Here is a 19,886-nt window from a genome sequence, read left to right on the forward strand (position 1 = left end):
GCAAGCTGTACCTGTCGTCTGCAAGTTGCACTGCCATCGTGGCATCCATACCTAGTTGGCGCGTGGGTTAGCAGGTTTGAGGCGACGCGATGGCCATGCCCTAAATGCATCACATCAGCAGCGACAACTCAACCACCCAGATAAAGGCGCATGTGTGCTCGTGAGCAGAAACACCGCATCCCTCATTTACTTACTTTTGTGGCACTCGTGTCCCTGGCCAGCTCATAATTGCATCACATCGATAGAGGCAAGTCAACTGCCCAGATAAAGAGTGCATGTGTGCTCGCAAGCTGAAACACCACACCCATGTTTGCACTACTACTCACAACGGTGTCTTATTACTTAGACGAAACTTTAAAAATCAAACATAAATGTTGTATTTATCTAGAAGATGCAAGTGTATACAACAAGACAATGCAATGATATGTTTTATACTGAAAAATACACTCTGAGATGTGAAAGGTGCCCTATAGGTTGTTGATACATATGTGTGTTATTGGTGAAAGGCGCCCCAGGTTGTTGATACATATGTTTTATGTGTGTTATTGTTTACATGTTTGACTAACACAAATAGGATATAATGACATTTTGCTTTGTCTAGTTATATCATTTGCTTCTCGGTTTTATGTTTCTACAGTTCCACCGTTCCTAGAGATTGCATTTACAGCAGCATGGCATTTAGAGCATTCCATCAAGGAGTGGTGGGTTAATGATACCTCCTTTTATTGATCCCGTAATGGAACAAAAAAGTGTATCCGCACCTACTTCCCAAAGGTGACCCTGGGTTATCGAACCCACGAGAGGAAGATTCCCTTGAAGCGATGGTCTCTAGCAAGCTTTTGTCCAAAGTGTCAAATCCAGCTTTTGACCGGATCAAGCAAGCAAACAGTGATTCAAATACTTATAATAAAAAGAGGTACGGGTACGAGGTCTTAATACTTACAACCATGTATTTGTGTTGGGACCAGATATGATCTTAATTTGTGCGCTGGAATTCACCCATCGAGATGTGCTTGTTACGGATCAAAGTGGGGGATGTGTCAAATAACATCTTGACCGACACAAGTGCCTGCATCAAGAATCAGTTGTCTACTGCAAGCATGGGCAGATTTAGGCCCCAGGCAGAAGGGGTGGCGGCCTGGGGCGTGAGGGCCCATGTCCTTCATATACTTGTGCACTGTAGCTACAGTAAATTGCTACAGTCAACAGAGCTGCCTGGGCCTTGGCCCAGTTCGCCTGGGCCTTGCCTCATTCCTGGGTCAGCCATTGACTGGAAGCCCTATCTGTCGCGCGGGGTTGCCCCGGTAATTAAGATAATAAAATCAGACAAGAGCTTTCGACGTTTAGTGACTACACCTCATGTATCCCCAAGGATATGATCCATGTTACCCTACCGAACCTTACTGTCACATGTGTTCGGTATAACACTTCACGGTCTCCTTGCTTCTAGTCTCCTTGCTCCTAGCCTTATCGACACGTCGGGAGGTCTTGCTGGTTTTGTTTTACCTTAGCCGAATGTCTTGTGCACCGGGATTTCGAGGATACTTCGGGCTATCCCGAGGTTGAGGTCTTTCAACGCAACTTCTGTTAATTTATGATGGGCGAGTTGGAGCATCCCTGCATAGTTAAATATTTCGGAAAGCTGTGCCTGCAGTTATGTGGCGACTTGAAAATTTATAATATCTGGTTGTAGAGAACTTAACTAAACTCAACTAAAATACACCAACCGTGTGCGTAACCGTGATCATCTATTTTTGAGGGGGTTCGGGAAGAGAACACAGTTGGGTTATGACATGACTCATGAGTAGGTGTTCAGGATCGCTTCTTGATCATTGCTAGTTCACGCCCGTTTATGCGTAGTTTACTCTTCTTATTCTTGTACTTGTAAGTTAGCCACATACAAATGCTTAGTGCTTGTTGCAACCTCACCACTTAACCATTCCACACCCATTAAGCTTTGCTAGTTTTGATACCCATGGTAATGAGATTGTTGAATTCCCATGGCTCACAGATTACTACAACAACAGGTGCAGGTACAAGTAAAGCGATGCTTTGACGTGAGAGCGATGCTTGTTTTATTTGGAGTTCTTCTTCTTCTTCTTCTTCGACGATCATAAGATGGGTTCCCGGTTGGCAGCCTGTGATTAGCAGGGTGGACGTCATTCTTCTTTTCATTTGATTTCATCCGTAGCCGGATCCTGTTCTTCTGTATGATGATTGATATGTATTGATGTATTGAGATATTCATGTTGTAGCTTGTGGCGAGTGTAAGCCTTTATATGATATTCTCATCTATTCGGTATATGATATGTTGTAATGATATCCACCTTGCGAAGCGTCTCCGATATGCGCTTCTATCCTTGGCGGGACTTCCAAGTTCCTTGAGGATAATACCGCATATTGGGCGTTACAAAATTGTTTGTGGACGATATTGTTAAGATTTACCTCTGTATTTGTTATGGTTGGCCTTTGAGTCCTTTGATTTATCACTTTTGGCTTTCACAATTTTGAGGGATAAACTACCTTCTTAGTTTTTAGATGGAACCAGAGATTTGTCCACCTTCATCTTTGTTCTGATTATAAACTTTATAGTTGTTTCTATTTAAGTTTTAAATGTCTACTATATTTTGAAATTCGAGTAAATTGCGCTGCACGTACATAAATTTGCAAGGTGGATGCAACTAGACACATCAACTCAGTAATTCAGATTCTGGACATTTTTTGTCCACAAACTTGTCAAACCGATCGAGTGAAAGCCCATCCCAGTAACTGTTTGTTCCTCTTGTAGGATTCCATCACTCAACATTATGGTGGGACACTGCGTCTCTAATTTGAAGTTCAGGTATTGCGGACCATTTGGTGATAGAAAGGATAGAGAGAGGTGCTTGAGGGTCTCTGTGCCCTTGTTTATGTGCTCTTGGTCTGCGGATATGAGCTGAATCAGGGGTTGGAATGTGAACATTGTCGCCACGTCATGTATAAAAGGGCAGTCGTGTACAACTGTAAATATTACTTCTACATGAAAGATGGCACGAGCTTGGATTTTATTCTTTGTAACATAACCTTTTCTACATTAAAATTAGGACCCTTTAGCTGTCGAACAGTCGCTAGGAGGAGCCCCCCCTGTCGGTGTACTAAAGTTTAGGTATTTCAGTACCCCGGACTTCTGCACAAATGGTAGCAGCCTCCCTAGTGCCAAGGCTTGCCGGAGAATTGCAGTAAGCTAATCCATAGATACAAAGAAGACCTCCAGGCAGGTGATTGAGAAGTACTACAGAAGAGTACAGAAGATCAGGCTTGGAATGCCCGGCAAGCCCACTTGTCGGCAAGATAGCGAAGACCCGGCAAGCTCCGAGTCCGGCACGATTCCACTACGTCGTCACCGTTCTACCTCAGCGATTAGCTTGTCACTTGTCGCGTAGGTGTCGAGCGGGTAGGTAGTTAGGTAAGATATGTCTGGGCACGTGTCAGCTCGCCGCTTTGAAGACAACTTTAATGACACCCGTCCCAGGGGCATGTCAAAGGAATAAGGGGTAGATGGACAAACGACACAGAAGGAGAGGAAATCCTTGCCGGGGAGTTCCATCCACAAGACACATCACGGTGCATTCAATGCTTTTATCCGTCAGAGTTAGGTGCATGGCACTGTAGCCACTATTTACAGTGTATGTTTACCATTTTGCCACTGTGGTTATCCCATTCCCTATAAAAGGAGGCTCATGGCTACCTTTTACAAAGGTCGACACTTTGCACAAACACGCGCATAGCAACATCCCCCCCCCCCCCCCCCCCGCAACCTTGCCGGGATTGCGCTCCCTTGTACTTGTGCTCATATAATCAATCCACCAAGGCAGGAGTAGCGTTTTACGCTTCACAACGGCCTGAACCTAAGTAAACCTCGTGCATTCTGCTAGTTCTGCTCTCTGTGCTCGGCGATCTCCTTTGTCGAACCGTAAAGGGGCCTTTGCTGATCCCATAGATCGTCGTATGCACGACACCCCCATCGAACGCATTCGTTCGCCAGGGGGAGGTCCTTCCAGCGGGAGGGCCATGGCGAGCCCCCAATTGGCCTAGGCCATTAAGGACTTTTTCTTTTAAAAAATGCCATACACAAAAAACAAAAAAATGAAAAGAAAAAAACGCCACAAAAGTTGCCATGTTCTGAGTCATCACCCAAAAATCTTGTGTGTAAAAAAAGTGGCAGAGAAAAATGCCACCTCTCAATATAAAAAGATGCCACCATCTTAAATAATAAAAATAACATCCTCACAATAAAAAATTCCATTCTACTAATATAAAAAATCCCATGCTCTTATTAATGTATGCCATGCCATTAAAAATAAAAAATGTCATCCTTTCACTATTATAAATGCTATATTATTATAACGAAATTTAATATCATGCTCTTGTTAATAAAAACTGTATTGTCATTAAAAATAGAAAATACCATCCTATTATTAATAAAATTGTCATGTCGTTTAAAAAACTGTCATCCTCTCAATAATAAAAATGCCATCCTCTTATAAAAAAAATGCCCAGTGAGAAAGTAAAAAAAAACAATATTTTTGGGGCGAATTAAAAAGCAAAAAAAACTTCAAAAATGGCATGCTGTATGTAAATATAAGTTTTAACAGAAATGCTGTATATAAATATAAGTGTAAAGCTGATATAAGCTGGTCCAGATCTTCGTTGCCGCTGCTTTGTATGCAATTTGTGTTGGTACAATCCAACTTGCAAACCTTAGAAAATATTTATATTTTTGTGAATGTATATCACGGTTTATCGTACATATGTATTCCATATCAAGAAAACAACAAGAGGAGAATTTCGCCAATTTTGATTGAATTCAAATTGCAACTTGGACTTCAACTCTGAACACAAAATTGTAAGGGGGAGCTTTGTTGATTGTTTAGGTGCGTTCAGAATTATATAATTCAACGCAAACACATCTTTCCCACCACGACAAGCAATTTCCTTGCAAGTTCTTCGCAGATTTCAAAGATTTTTAACACTAAATCCTGCTTTCCAATTCATCAACTTCTTTTGATCATGTGCATACGAGCTACGAGCAACTGCTTTGCAGTAGTGCTAGCTACAACTGCAGTATGGCATGTTTCGAGAAGAAGGATATACGTATACAAAGTGACCGGGACACCAGTTCTGGATCAACTGCTTAGTCTCTCTTTTCGTGACTAGAGCCCTAAGCCATGTGAAGCTGCGTCCTGACCGAGAAGGTGTTCTTGACCATGGAGCTGGTGCACCTCGTGATTGGCTGCCTCTGAGACGCCGGCTGCATCATCTTGGGCGCCTGCACCAACTGCGTCCTGCGCCGCCGTTTGGCGTCCTCTGCTTCCTGGTAACCCTGGCGGAGCTTGCGCTTGGCGGCTTCCATCTTCTCGTCCGAGCAGAACCCGGCACGGTCACCGTCGACGAAGCTGGCGGCGGGATCTGACGCCTTTTTGATGATTTCCGCCAACCGCTTGAGCTTGGGAGGTCGCTTCGTCTTTGCGTCAGGATCGGCGGAGGCATGTTGCTGCCCGCCGGCCGCCTTGGGCCGCGGCAGCTTCTTTATGGGCGTGGCTGGTGTGACCTCGGCGCCGTCGACCTGGTCCTGGACGGAGGCCTCCCACGCGTTCACGATGCCGCGCGCGAGGAGGCGGACGCGCTCCGAGTCGTGCTCCCGCAGCGCGCGCACAGACTCGGCGAGCTCCGTGGAGACGGGCGCCTCTGGCGTTGATGATGGAACCAGCCTCAGCGTCTCGAGAGACTCTGCCATGACGTCGTCGAGAATCCCGCAGATGCGCTCCGCCTGGTCGTCGTCGGCGGCGCTGCAGAGCCGCCCCAACAGGTCCCCCTCGCGCGCCGGAACACGTGGCGTGAAAACTGGTCCGGGTCGGCGGCCTCGATGGCGGCGTCCACGGGGTCGAAGGCGCCGTAGAAGCTCTGCCACCGGCGGAGCATCTGCGCGGCCATGGGCTCCTGTGATCGATCTTGGAGTGGATGGAGAAGCGGGAGGGAGGATTGGATGGAGAGATTGGGAAGCAAGAAGGCGATCGCCTACCACGAGGCCCCCAATGGAGCTTATATCTCCCGGCGAGGCGGTGGCCGTACTCCAGTCGGAGGCGAGCAGAGCGCCACCCCCGGTCGAATTCGGAATCCGATTGAACAGCGGCAAACGCGCTCCACGCGTTGCGCTTGCTCTCCGACACGCGCGAGCAGAGGGGGGCGGGAACCCCATGGCCGCGAATCGCCGGTGGTGAAGCCGCCTCGTGGAGCACATGGTATCCTCCTTCCAGGGAAGGAGAAGCCGATCCCCTTGTTTGTCCAGGTGCAGAACAAGGTCGTTGACCAGCGGGTGGGACGCCCGCCCACGCGAACGATCAAACTTTGTAGCGATAAACTTTGTAGCGTGTCAGCGAGCCGGAAGCTTTGATTAGCCTTTTTTTCGCCTCCGTTAATTAATTGCGTCCGCTGCAAATCGGGGGCATTAAGCATCCAAACGGAATCGCGTTAATATAAACACGGCTCGCGCGTGACGCTATCATGACGTCGATCAGGGCAGTCTGTTTTCTTTTTTCCTTTTCTCGTGAGTCCCTCGTTTTCTCTCTCTCTCTCTCTCTCTTCCTCTTTTTATTTGCGGGAGGATCTTTTTTTCCTTCTTTCTGAGCTGCAATTACTTGCGGCGCCCTCTCTCCCCTCCTTCCGGCGAAACCAACCATGTCTCGATCGGAGGCCGTCCCGCCGGAGGGCCTTGTGCGCTAGCTCAATGCGCCACCCGCCGGACGACAAAGAGCACGCCTTTGCCGGCCGTAAGTGACCGCCAGGCCGGCCGGAGTCTCGCATGCTCCGGCTGTGGCTCTGCCTCCTCTCGCCGCCCCTGCCGTTAGCTACTATCCTCTGCATGCATGCATGATTGCGTGCTGCGCGCGCGGGCCTCACCATCCTCGACCCGCAAAGGCTACAATCGCCCGATGAGGAGTTAATTGCACAGAAGTACCATAATTGGGACATCACATGCAGATTGGTACCACGATTGCTAATTTTTGCATGTCAGTACCATGATTGCTCCAGGTTTTTTCAAATAAGGCTAAAACGCGTATTTATACGTATTGACGCTCGATCCGACAACTCGGGCCCACCCGTCAGGTGCCACGCTGGCCAATCGGCGCGTGCCTGCGCGCTGACTAGGACGAGCCGGTGCGTTGCTGCTCTCCAACCCGGTCCGGTCGCACCAGCTCGCCCCCGCCGCACCATTCCCCTCCCCTCCTCCTCTCCTCACTCGTTTCCTCCGTCGCCGCCGCCTGCGTCCCGACTGCCGGCCGCCGCACCGCCCCGCCGACGCCATGGTTTTGGAGGACGAAAGCAGCGACGACCAGTCTAGCCTCCCGTACATGCATTCTTCCTCCACAGACGGTCTCAACGAGGTCACTACAGTGAGTTTAGGGTTAGGGTTACAGATTTGGGATTTCTTGATTTGGTTGATTTTGGTAGGTTTTGATTTGCCCATTGTCTTTGTGCGAGCTTCTGCAGGTCCCTTTCAGCCTTGAAGATCCAGATTACAAGGGGCTTGAGCTGGATGTGATGTCTCCATGTGAGAAGCACGGCATGGCATCTGAGAGGCTTGTTGCCTTTGAAGGAACAGACACAGGCAGGCGGTTTTTAGCATGTGCACAGCCGGTATGGATTGTAGGCATAGTGATTTTTTTTCTTACTTTGTCAGTGCCATATTGAACTCTGTTTGCTGGAGTACTCTCCTTGCTGTCAACATTTTGGTTCATAGTGGCATTAGAGTAGCTTATTTAGGTCAAGCATGAGTATATTTTGCTGGAGTACAATGGCATAGTAATTTTGGTTAATAGTGGTACTAGAGTAGCTTAAAAATGATAACTAACCTAGTCAGTCAGCTACTCAAGTGGCTGCTCCTCTTGTTAAATGTAGTGGTCTGATGCTAAATTTAGATATTCTTTTTGGCAACTGCAGTTATCTTGTGTAATTACTTGTTGTATGAACTGTGTTGGTGTTGTTGTTGTTTTTGCAGGCAGGTAGCAATTGTGGCTTTGTTGAATGGGTTGATCACCAGTGGCCCCCAACAATGCAGAATGCATTGTTGAAGCTATGGGCAATGGTTGAAGATGCCAAAACTGCTAGGGTGAATGACAATCTTGAAAGTTCTTTCACTATCCACCATCTGACAGAAGAGAAGAACAAGCTGGATGCCAACTATGACAAGCTAGTCCAAGATGTGCATGAGCTGATGAACTTCCAGGAAGATAAGGTGGTGGATTTCAGACATCTGCAGTCTGCCATTACATATCAGCAGGAGGTAAGAAAAGAACTGATTGATGATATGAAGGCACAAATGGCAAGTGAGATGGCAAAGAAAGATGAAGAGACCCAGAAACTTACTCTGAAGTATGAGCTGCTGCTCAACCTAACAAGAGCTCAAGCAACAGTCATTCAGAACTTGAAGTTGAACAAAATGAAAGAGAAGCAAGTGCTTACTGAAACTAGTATGAATTTGGAGCTGAAGAATGCAGAGCTAACAAAGTGTCAGGAGAAGCTCACCCAACAGAAGCTAGACTTGAAGCTTCAGGTTGCTGATCTGCTTAAGGGAAATGAAAAGCATATTGAAGAGAAGTGGCAGTTAGAGTTTCAGAATGAAAAGTTGAAGGAGAAGTTCAGGGGGATTCAGGCCATCTTGGAGAAGTGAAGAAGATGAAAATGAGATTAGTGGCATTGCTGACCTTTTGGGAATGATGGTTGTGTAATGACCTAGCATCTAGGAACTAAGGTTGTGTACTGTATGCTTGTACTAATGGTGAACTATGGCTGTGTATGTATGTAGTAGTTATGCTATTCATCCTTTTGTGAGAAAAGGATGAACTATGCATTTGAAGTTGAACTCCTCTATGTATTGTGGTTATGTATGGCTATAATGAGTTGAACTCCAGAAACTAATGTGATCAGTTTCTTATTATGTATGGATATGCTGATTATGTAGAAGGTAACTTCACTGATCCATTACCACTTGATCCATTACAACTTGGCTTAAACTAGAGCAACTAAACCAGACAGTACATTGCATTTAGATTGGCTGCAACTAAACCAACTAACTAACTTAATATCTTGCCTGCAACTAACCCAAGCACAAATATAGTGAAAAGAAACAACACATTGTGAAATTTGGCCCAAATCCCTACAATCTCTGCATTCTTCTCTCTGAGTTGAGTTTGCAGAGACAGAAACATGGCCTCCCTTGTGCCATCATCTTCGCTTGGAGTCAGCATTGGAAATTGATCTTCAGATCTAGCAACAGTTGCACCTTTAAGCCTCCATACTTCATCACGTAGATCCCCAATGAGCTCACTCCAGAATGTGGGCAATGGATCATCATGCCATTGCACAAATCCACAGCCACCGTGCTATTAAGATGCAGAAACAAATTTCCAAAAATATATCATTTCACATACTATTGCACAGAAGAAAAAGGAAGGAAATTAGGCAAAAAAACAACACTCACCATAGCATCCACGCAGCTATAGTACCTCCTACCAGGGTTCTGCCTGCTCCAGGAGATCCATCTTGGCGCCTTCCTCGGAGGTGAGCAGTGGCACATCACTGGAGGCTCGTATGCCATTGGGAGCTCGCGGTAGCGCACGGCGAGCGCGCCTCCTCCCCTCCTTCCTGCAGCTCGACGAAATCCGGGAGCGGACCCGGCACTGGATGACCACGACATCTCTCTCTCCACCGCCGGCCCCAGTCAGCGCCTCCACGCTGAGATTTCTCCTTCTTCTCCTTTGCTGCGCTCCAAATGGACACTGCGTGGACGAACCCTAGTTTCGTTCCCAAATCTGAGATCTTGTGCTGTCACTTTAATAGTAGGAGAGGTACCTGTCCCACATGTCAGAATCCCCAAATGTGGTACTGCATGTTATGTGATGCCCCAATATTGGTACTGACATGCAACAACTAGCAGCAGTATTGGTACTGATTTGAAACAAGTAACTGAAAATGTGTTACTGCTTTGCAAATACTGGTACTCCACCTCAAGTTCAACATTACAATAACCACCTCAAGTTCCACATTCAGATAACCACCTCAAGTGGCGACAACACATCAACATGAGCATCAAGTTCAACCAAAATAACACCACATCATTTCAAATTACATGGCTCCTCTTCCTCTGCTAGCAGTGAAGTAGGACATCCATCCAGTGTGTGTACCATCAGTAGGAATGTCAGCATATTGCCTGGGGGCACTGAATGGCCTTGGAGCACCTCTTCCAGCTCCTCTTCCTCTGCCAGCTCCTCTTCCAGATGGTGGTGGTGTAGTAGAAGTAGCAGCTCCTCTTCCTCTTCCTCTTCCAGATGCTGGTGGTGTAGTAGAAGTAGCAGCTCCTCTTCCTCTGGCAGCTCCTCTGGCAGCAGCTCTTGGCTGTCTTGCTGTTGTTGTAGTAGAAGGACCAGCAGCTCTTGGCTGTGAGTTACTTGGAGTAGCCTTACAAAGAAAAGGAAAACAGTTAATAATGCTAGAAAGAAATGTACAAGAAATAAAGGAAAGATTTGTATATTTCAAGGTGAAAAATTATTACCACATGCTTATTCTTCCTCAAAGCTAGCTCAGGCTCCAACTGTTTAAGACAGTTTGTGTACCTATGCCCTTGGAGACCACAATTGCCACATGTTATGGTCCCCATTCTTGAAGTGTCTTTTGGCTTTGGTACTTCAAATTTGCCCTTGATCCTCTTTTCTTTCTTTCTTCCTCTCTTGATTTTGAATGCAGGTGGTTCTATGTCTGGACCAGGGGTCCTTGTCCAATCATGCTCACCAGGCACAGGAAAGATCATTGGTTCATAAGCTGCAGCATAAAAATCTTTCTTGAAGAATTTGCTGACATAATCCTTTGGTTTCCTTTTAGCCTTGTTTATTGCAGAGATGGCATGGTTGCAAGGTATGCCACTAAGGTCCCACTTCCTGCATCCATAAGTCTCAAGTTCCAGGTTGACAGCATGTGTTTGCTGCCCACTTGTAACTTGCCATAAGTTGACCCCTGCCTGTATTGGCTTGCAATATCTGGCCCTCTCCTTCTCAACCTCTAGCTTCTCACTGTAATGAGGTGTTATATCCCATCTTGCTTCCTTTACACTCTCTCTGTTCCTATGCCACCTCACCATCTGCTTATCTTTTATCCCATCACACATTGTCCTTATAGGTTTTCTCCTAACATATAGAATGTACTTGTTGAACACCTCAGACAAGTTGTTCACTACCAAGTCAGTCTTGCAGTTTGTGTCAAATGCATGCCTTGCCCATGTTTTTTTTGGTATTGCAGTAAGCCACTCCCGAGCTTCCTCACTTTCAGCTCTAAGATCATTCATTGCAATATTAAATTTGTGTTCATTGTAGGCATAGCTAGCATTATCCATACACTTCTTAATATCTTCACCCCTAAACCCAGCATTTTGGAAATTTGCATATAAATGCCTAAGGCAGAATCTTTGGTTGCAATTTGGAAAGACAGCATTCACTGCATTCAATAACCCCTAACACAAACAATTTAACAAGTCTAAGCTACAAGGTAAATAAATATGCACCAATGAAACTCTTAGCTACTGTTAACACTTGTGCAAAACAAAATGAAATGTGCAAACACATACCTTTTGTCTATCCGACATTATAGTATAAGGTCCAAACTTGCCCACTTCTCCACCTAGGCAAATTTTCAGTTGGTGTAGAAACCAACACCAACTAGGTGTGTCCTCTTGTCCAACTATGCCAAATGCCAGTGGATATATGTTGTTGTTGCCATCTCTACCAGTGGCAGCAAGGAGTTGAGCTCCTGTAGTGAGCTTAATGAAGCATCCATCAACACCTGCATAATCAACATTTCCAAACATTAAATACATTCAAGTGATATACAATATGGAGTACTCTACAATATGTAAATGGTGCACAAGGTTCAGGAACTAACCAATGAATGGCCTACACCCATTGAGAAACCCCTCCCTTGCTCCATTCAGGCAAAAGAACATGGCATGGAATCTTGGGCCTGGGTGGGGTATTTTTGCATTTGGTACTGGAGTAACAGTAGTGACTATTACTCTACTCCCAGGGTTTGTGTCCATGACAGTCTGAGCATAGTATTTAAGCCTAGGATATTGCTTCTTGTGATCTCCTAAGACAGCTTCAATAACTATGTTCTTTGCCCTATATGCCATGCACTTGGGCACATCTACACCATATTTTTCCATGCATGCATCAATTATTGTCTGAATACCAGTAGTTATATCAGATCTAAAGAGATGCTCATATTTCCGTGCTAGCCACTTAGCACTAACCCTGGTGGTCTCAGTGGTACTAGGGCAAGTGTGCTCTAGTCTCATCTTCTTAATTACAAAGGTTTTCTCCCCTTTTATAACTGCTGCCACCATAAAGAACTGGCATTGTTTATCTGGACACTCAACAATTATCCTCTGATCTGAATTCCTGTGATACTTAAAATTCCTAGCCTGAGTGATGTGCAAATTCAACAAAGCATCTCTGAATTGATGCTGATCCCTAAAACACAACTTCATACACAGTTGCTCATGTGGTTGCTCCATTTTCTCATTGTACCACTTCCTAGCAGGCCTTTTCTTTGCCCTACTCTTCCTTTTCTTTGGTAGGACAAAAGAGGCTGGCTCAAAACCATCATCATCACTCTCCCTCAACAACCCCTTCTCTTCTTCATCTGATGATGGTCTGAAATCAGGTTCAACCTCTGGTAGCTTACTACAATGTGACCTAGTTGTTGGTCCTCTTCTAACTGGTAGCTTCTTCTTCTTCTTCACAGGTTCAACTATAGTTTCTTCTTCTTCTTCAAAAGTCCTATCTTCCTCTACCTCAAATGGGTCCTCAACTTCAGTGTCACCCTCATAATGCAGCATTTCTTCCTCTTCTGATTGCTCATCATCTGATTCTTCCTCTTGTACTTCTAGCTCTCTCTGTCTCTTTCCCTCTTCCACCTCTACATCTTCATCATCACCCATGTAATGATGGTCATTTCCAATTTGAGCATCCTCATCAGAGGCATTAGCATCATTGTCCTCATATGCCTCAAATCCTTGATATCCCTCTTCTTCTTCTTCCAAAACTGCTTTCAACTTGGCTGTTGCATTCTTGCTTTCTTGTGTGCAAACACTAGCAGGATGAGGTGTGCTAGAGTTGCTACATTGACTCTCAAAAACTACTCCTTGCTGATCAACAGCTAAGACAGGAGGCTCACTCAGATCAAAAACAACAGGCTCTTGGTACACCACAGTGGACAACTCTGGCATTTCACATTGCTGCAACTCAAAATCAGTATCAGGGGGTGGACAAGCCCTGACTAGCAAATCAAGCACCAATTTGTCCTGGATCTTCCTCTTTATCTTCTGTAATTCTGCATGACTGTCTACCAAATCCAGCCCTTTCTCTCCTAAAGATGGATTTTCAATGTGATACAAACAATCATATGCATTAAATCCTTGGGTTTCCATCACTGCAACCAAATTCAGATAAGTAATATCTGAACCACACAGCTTCATCTCCAATGGTTCTCTTGCATCAAAATGGATCCTTACTTGCCAAATGTCTTCATCCAAACTACAGAACAAATTAAATTTCATGTATTCATTATAATTACTCTTAATTTGGAGAGCAACAGTACAGTACAGAACAATTTAGAGTAACCTGTAAGTCTAATATTTACTATTAACTCTACTATTACAGATGCTATTTCAGCACAGAACAATGCTACTAAAGTAACATGTAAGTCTAATATTTACAGTACAGAACAATGTACTTTACTATTTCAGCACAATAGCAAAATCAAGGAAAAAGACAAGGTCATAATCCCAAATTGTTACTGTAATTGAACTAATTTGAGAGTGCAATACACTGAGTTACTAGGTTACTGTAATTGTCCTATACTAGTCACTACAATTGGACAAACCCTAATCCCCAACTGGATAAACACGAAGATGAACAAACCCTAAAAATCTCCAATTGGATAAACCAGAGCAGGAGGAGGACAAGGGTACTTACAGCACGCCGCCAAGTCCATGCGTCAACTGATGGCTGCTGCTAGGGTTCGCCACCCACTGCTGCGCCAACCGCAACCGCTGCTCCATGCTGAGTAACATCGACTCCTCCTCGTCGTCGGTAAGTACGCGGAGCTGGAGTCGTCGCCGCCATCGCCGTCGACGCCAGCCGTTCCGCTAGGAGGCCAGAATGGCATCTCACCGCCGCCGTGGACGCCCTCGCCGCCGCCTGCCGGAGTCGCCGACGCCATAGGCTAGGGTTCGGCGAGTGAGGAGACGAGGTGCGGCGGGGGCGAGCTGGTGCGACCGGACCGGGTTGGAGAGCAGCAGCGCACCGGCTCGTCCTAGTCAGCGCGCGGGCACGCGCCGATTGGCCAGCGTGGCACCTGACGGGTGGGCCCGAGCTGTCGGATCGAGCGTCAATACGTATAAATACGCGTTTTAGCCTTATTTGAAAAAACCTGGAGCAATCATGGTACTCACATGCAAAAATTAGCAATCGTGGTACCAATCTGCATGTGATGCCCCAATTGTGGTACTTCTGTGCAATTAACTCCCCGATGAGTGCCACGGGATCGTACGTCTGTCGATTCCAGCAAGCAATCGACTCCCACCTCACCTGCGACTTCGTCTCCTTCCTCTCCGGGGGTCCACGTTCATCCAGCGTCGGCGGTGAGGTGCCAGAGGGCAAATCTTTTTGGTGGCAGGACCAGTGCACGTCCAAGCCTCGATTGTCGCGACGTTCCGATCGACGTGCGTGTGCATGTGGCTGACGCCTCGCCGCCGGCGTCCGTCCGCGAGGAGCACCTCACCTCTGTTGCGGACCTCCTCAATCGACCCCTGCCAACTCATCGATCTTCTTCATCTCTCCCGCCGCCGCCCGCGACAAGATCTCCAATCAGTGTCGGGATCGTACATACGTTGATTCCACCAAGCAATCGATCGAGTACCCGCTCAAACTCACACCTCACCTGCGCGTGATCTCGTCTCCTCGCGTCCGAGTCAGCGTCCACGTCAACCGTGAAGGTCGTGCCACTGCCATCGATATCGGCGGCGAGGTGGTAGAGGGCGACGGGACAGAAAAGACGCATCTTTTGGCGGCAGCACCAGCCCAGTATGCGTTCCGAGGTGCGTGCATGCATGCATGTGGCCGGCGTCCTTGGGGAGCTGCGGCGTTCGCCGGGCGGGTCGCATACCTCGTCGGCCCCTCGGCACCGCACCTCATCTCCTTCATCAATGCTTTTTCTTCCCCCTCAATTCCAAGCCGCCGGACAACAAAGACCACGTCTTTTCTGGAGCTCCTCGTTCCTTTCTTCCTTTACCAAGCCAAGCCAAGCCAAGCCAAGCCGCCGCCGATGGGAGAATGGAAAAGTACCGGCGAGGCACGCTACGGCTGTCGTTTCGACAAGGACGGCAATCAATCGATCGTGAGCACGTCCGACTCGCCCGATCGGCCAAGACACACACCTCGCCGGCGATTTGGGGCTGCTAATCAAGGCCGGAAAACACACAGCATGCCAACTTGCACGTCCATGCTTCGGCCTCTCGTCCCCGTTGCTGCCCCGCCGGTGACGTCCGTCCGTGGGGATCTTTGCGGCCACTGCACACGCGTCTCGTCGCTGGCGGCACCTCAACTTCAACCCGCCGCTGCATCGTTTCTGCTCCGGTGCTCCCCCCCTGGGTTGAACGCGGGGTGGAAAAACACGTCGACGGCCAGGATGAACCAAAAACGGTTCATAACGAGGGGCACGATCGTCTTTGTTGCCCCCGCGTATAGCCGTCGAGGAGCCCTGGGAGGCCCATACGGGCCCGGTTAGGTCGTATGCCCGGCCGTATACGTATGCCCGTCCGTATACGTATTTGTTTGTATACGGCGGCCTTTCGTGCACGCGTGAAGCCGCCCGCGCGTGGGGCAGCACGTGTCACGGGTAGTTGCCAAAACTGTCCCATCATATAAATGTGGATGGCAACCACCTCCGGCCGCATCGCCCACCATTTCCCCCCACCGAATCGTCTCCCTCTCTCCACTCTCCACTCCCCACTCCCTCTCCTCTCCAACCTCCTCGTCTCCCTCACCGCATCCTCTCCATCGCCATGGCGGACGCAGGAGGCGAGCGCCCCGATTGGGGCGCAGATCTGGTGGAGCAGGCGTGGCAGGTCGCTGCGGGCACCTTTGTGAGGGGGCGTGCCGGCGTCCAGCGCGGTGCTCCCTCTGCTGGAGATCTGGAGAAGGCGGGGGCGGGCCGCAGCGGCGTCGTCCAGCCAGATGCGCCCGCTCTGGCGAACTCCGGCGAGGCGCAGAAGGTGGAGGCGGGCTCTGGCGAGGCGCAGAAAGGTGGGGGCGGGCTCTGGCGAGGTGCACGAGGTGGAGAAGGTGGAGAAGGTGGAGGCCGGCTCCGGCGAGGAGGAAGCGGAGCAGAAGGTATCTGCGGCTAACTTTTAGTTGGTAGTTTTTAGATTGTAGGGTTTGTGGCCAGAACTTTGTTTGGTTAGATTTGTTAGAGGTAGGGTTTTCTCTGCATTAGGGTTTTTCCGTATTTGATTCGTGCAAGAATGGTGGACCACATATGATTATTAGATTAGGTTAGAAGTAGCCACATTGAGGGATGGGGTTTTTTCAGATGCTTATTAGATTAGCAGTGGAATTTTTGCAATTCTTTAGGTGTTTGGAGTCAAATATATACTTCTGTATTGGTTTGGGTTGGTGCCTGCTTTAGTTCTTTGGCTTGATGATTAATTAAATGGATGCTTAGTTCTAGGGATTATGGCTGTCATAGTTGCAATTCTTAGATGCTTGATTGATGCATGTTGTCCTAGTTGCAGTTATTTGATGCTTGATTGATGCCTGTCAGGCAGAGGCTATGAGATGGGTTGTGCATGGCCTTGTGTTTTTGGAAATTGTCTACGTGAGGTGATTAGATGGTGCATTAGTTTGGTTGTAAATATAGTGAAGGATGTGCTCTTGTACTGGGTGTTGTCATGTTAATCAAAAAGAGCTTCTCAAGGGCTGGATTTTTTTGTGCTGGATTGGGGCTTCTGAAGGAGAGGGGAAGCATGGTCGAGGGGAAGGGGCAGTCTATGCTTATTTAGTTTGTGTTAGTAGTGGAATTTTGTCGTTGCTTCAGAGATATTGACAACATTGAACATCCTCTGCAATGCCGTTGCTTCAGAGATAAAAGCATCTTGGGGTTTTTTCAGATGCTTATTAGATTAGTAGTTGAATTTTTGCTTGTTAGAATTTAATTAGTATGAGGTTGAATACCTTATTTAAGGGGGAAATTAAAGTTAGATAGATGTCATATGATTATTAGATTTGTAGTTCAATGCTGCTGACATTTATGATTATTTGATTTGATCTGTGGTTCAATGATACTGGATGGAAACATATTTGATTTGGAATGCATTAATTAAGATGTGCCAATGAATTGATTTAGATGATACAAGATTCATCTATAGTATAATTTGTTGTTGTTTAGGTAAGTAATGAAATTTTAGATGTTTGTTGGAGATGTATGCATTTATAGTTGAAGTTGTTCCTAATTAACTACTGCATTATGTTAATATGTGTAGGAGCTTTGCTGCATTATCCCAAAAACAGTAATTTGTGCATATTAAAATTTGTAGTTGGCTTCTGTAATTAGTATATACTATATGTAAAGAGTGAAGTAAACATTCCAAGGCAGGATCCTAGCAACAAATATACTATATGTTTCCATTAAGTAGTGTGTGTGGGGGGGGGGAATTCCCTCAAAAGAAAAGTGTTGGGTTAATCCAGGGAATGTCAAGAATCCAGCTTGGATTTTCATTAGCATTTATGAAGGAAAGCATTTGTCTATTGATTGATTGCTTAGATTCTGTATTTATAAGGAAAGCATTTGGTCACTTGCAACATACCAATGTGGTTCACATTCACAATTTTGTGTGTAATGACATTCTTTGAACTGCAATTCAATTCATTGTAATTGATGTGCTTGTTTGACAATATAGCAGGAGGAGGAGGATCTTGTGGTTGTGGGCAACAAGAGGAAGTGGGACAAGACTGGGTTCTACCCATATGACTCTGATGAAGATGAGCCGTATGAGGTAAGGCCTAGTTGAAATGTTATTTGTGCATTGAGTTAGTGTGTTTATAGTATTTGAATGCATAATGTATTAATGTCAGTGATTAATGTGTGCAGTATGAATCTGGAGATGATGTGGACGAGGGGAACGTCGAGTCGTTTGAAGAGAAGGTGGTGTTGAAGATCAGGACCCAAGGACCTAGTATGTACCACAACTGGAGGACGGAAAAGTACCGCTGCCCCTTCTGCAGCAAGCCCAAGCCCAGGTCTGGGTTATTGGAGCATCTGATGGAACATTGCCGGGCTACATCGATCTCCAGTGATGAGTACAAGATCAGGTCTGAGCATTCTGCCCTCCTGAAGGTCCTGAGAAACCCTAACCTCTAGTCCTACATCATGCTGATCATCAGAAGCTGGAAGCCGTACTCATCATCAGTATATTTGATGATGTTTTACTTTTGGAAAGCTGCATCTGGGTCTGAACTGGTTAAAAACTACCTCTATTAATGTAATGTAATGTATTGTGTGTCTTAACTGGATCTGTTGTGAACTGCCTGGTACCTAATGCTATCTATATATGTCTGGCCTTAACTTTATTGGTGGTGAATGCTTCCTTCCTTCATGTTTACTTGTTGTTTCGATGGTGCAATGATCACAAATGGCGCTTCAGTGTTGCTTCAGACATGCTGCAACACTTGTCTATGCTGTGCGCAAGTGCAACATGCTGTGCGCATGTGCCAATTATACCAAATATTGAATCTGGCAATGTTCCAAATTGGCTGTCATGAATTATATTACAAGGGGTTTCGTAAAGTTACTGATAATTGTTCATCCTCACACATTCCATCAATGCGTAATTTGAATAAGCAAAAAGATCAAATGTTCCATCATTTGAACCAATGTTGCAATAACAAAGCAAATATTCCATCATCAAAGTGTGAAGGAATTAAATGTAAATTTACAAGAGTAATGTAAAACTAGTTAAAAATAATGTGTGCAAAAAAAGGAATTTGAAATAAGATCTACTTTATTTTTAATAAAGTTATATAAGAGGGCATTAAAAAAATAAACTGAAGGCATTAAACAAAAGGAAAAGCATGGGCCAGCCTAGCCATCTTGGAAACCTTACTTTATAAATAAAAAAATAGAGAAAAATAAGAGGGCATTAAAAAAACAAATATAAGAGGGCATTATAAATTAAAAAAATTGAAAAAATAGAAAGAAAATATAAGAGGGCATTATAAATTTCAAAGAAAATATAAGAGGGCATTATAAACAAATATAAGAGGGCATTAGAAATTTCAAAGAAATTTTGGAAAAAGAATATTTTACAATGCCCCCCAGAGTTATAGACTGATGTTTTGACCAGCCAGTCTAGAGGGCATTATAAATTAATAAAAAATTCAAAAAAATATAAAACCTTGGAAAACTAGCTTTGTTTGTGCAAGAGATCATGTGTGCCAAAACTGAGGTGATTTGGAGGTGGTCGAAAAAATCATCGCATTCCGGAGGGGCCATTTGGTCTAACTTAAGCCAGTTTTTGAACATACGTGATTTTTTCCACCACCTCCAAATCACCCAAATTTTCTTGTACATGGTGACCCACATGTGCCAAACATGGCTATGAATTTTTTTTTGGAAAAATAATACTTTACAATGCCCCCTTGAGGTATAGACCGATGTTTTGACCAGTCAGTCTAGAGGACATATTTTGTTTCAAACTTGTGTGCAAAATTAGACATTTGACATATGCAAAAAATTGAATA

General features: G+C 45.8%; 2 protein-coding genes across 2 annotated transcripts; one reads left to right on the forward strand and one right to left on the reverse strand.

Annotated features, from left to right (window-relative positions):
* Positions 1-4,991: 4,991 nt before the first annotated feature.
* On the reverse strand, positions 4,992-6,457 carry LOC123167455 (probable mediator of RNA polymerase II transcription subunit 26c). The gene is made up of 2 exons (XM_044585295.1): positions 6,062-6,457; positions 4,992-5,961 (listed from the first exon to the last, which is right to left on the reverse strand). The coding sequence occupies exon 2, from the start codon at positions 5,774-5,776 to the stop codon at positions 5,201-5,203; it is 576 nt and encodes a 191-aa protein (XP_044441230.1). The 5' UTR covers positions 5,777-5,961; positions 6,062-6,457; the 3' UTR covers positions 4,992-5,200.
* An 886-nt stretch (positions 6,458-7,343) lies between these two features.
* LOC123171242 (uncharacterized) lies at positions 7,344-8,866 on the forward strand. The gene is made up of 3 exons (XM_044588830.1): positions 7,344-7,433; positions 7,531-7,677; positions 8,039-8,866. Exons 1-3 carry the CDS (start codon positions 7,344-7,346, stop codon positions 8,708-8,710), a joined length of 909 nt encoding a protein of 302 aa, XP_044444765.1. The 3' UTR covers positions 8,711-8,866.
* Positions 8,867-19,886: the final 11,020 nt, after the last annotated feature.

This window comes from Triticum aestivum, chromosome 7D (assembly GCF_018294505.1).
Source record: "Triticum aestivum cultivar Chinese Spring chromosome 7D, IWGSC CS RefSeq v2.1, whole genome shotgun sequence".
NCBI classification, from domain to species: Eukaryota; Viridiplantae; Streptophyta; class Magnoliopsida; order Poales; family Poaceae; genus Triticum; species Triticum aestivum.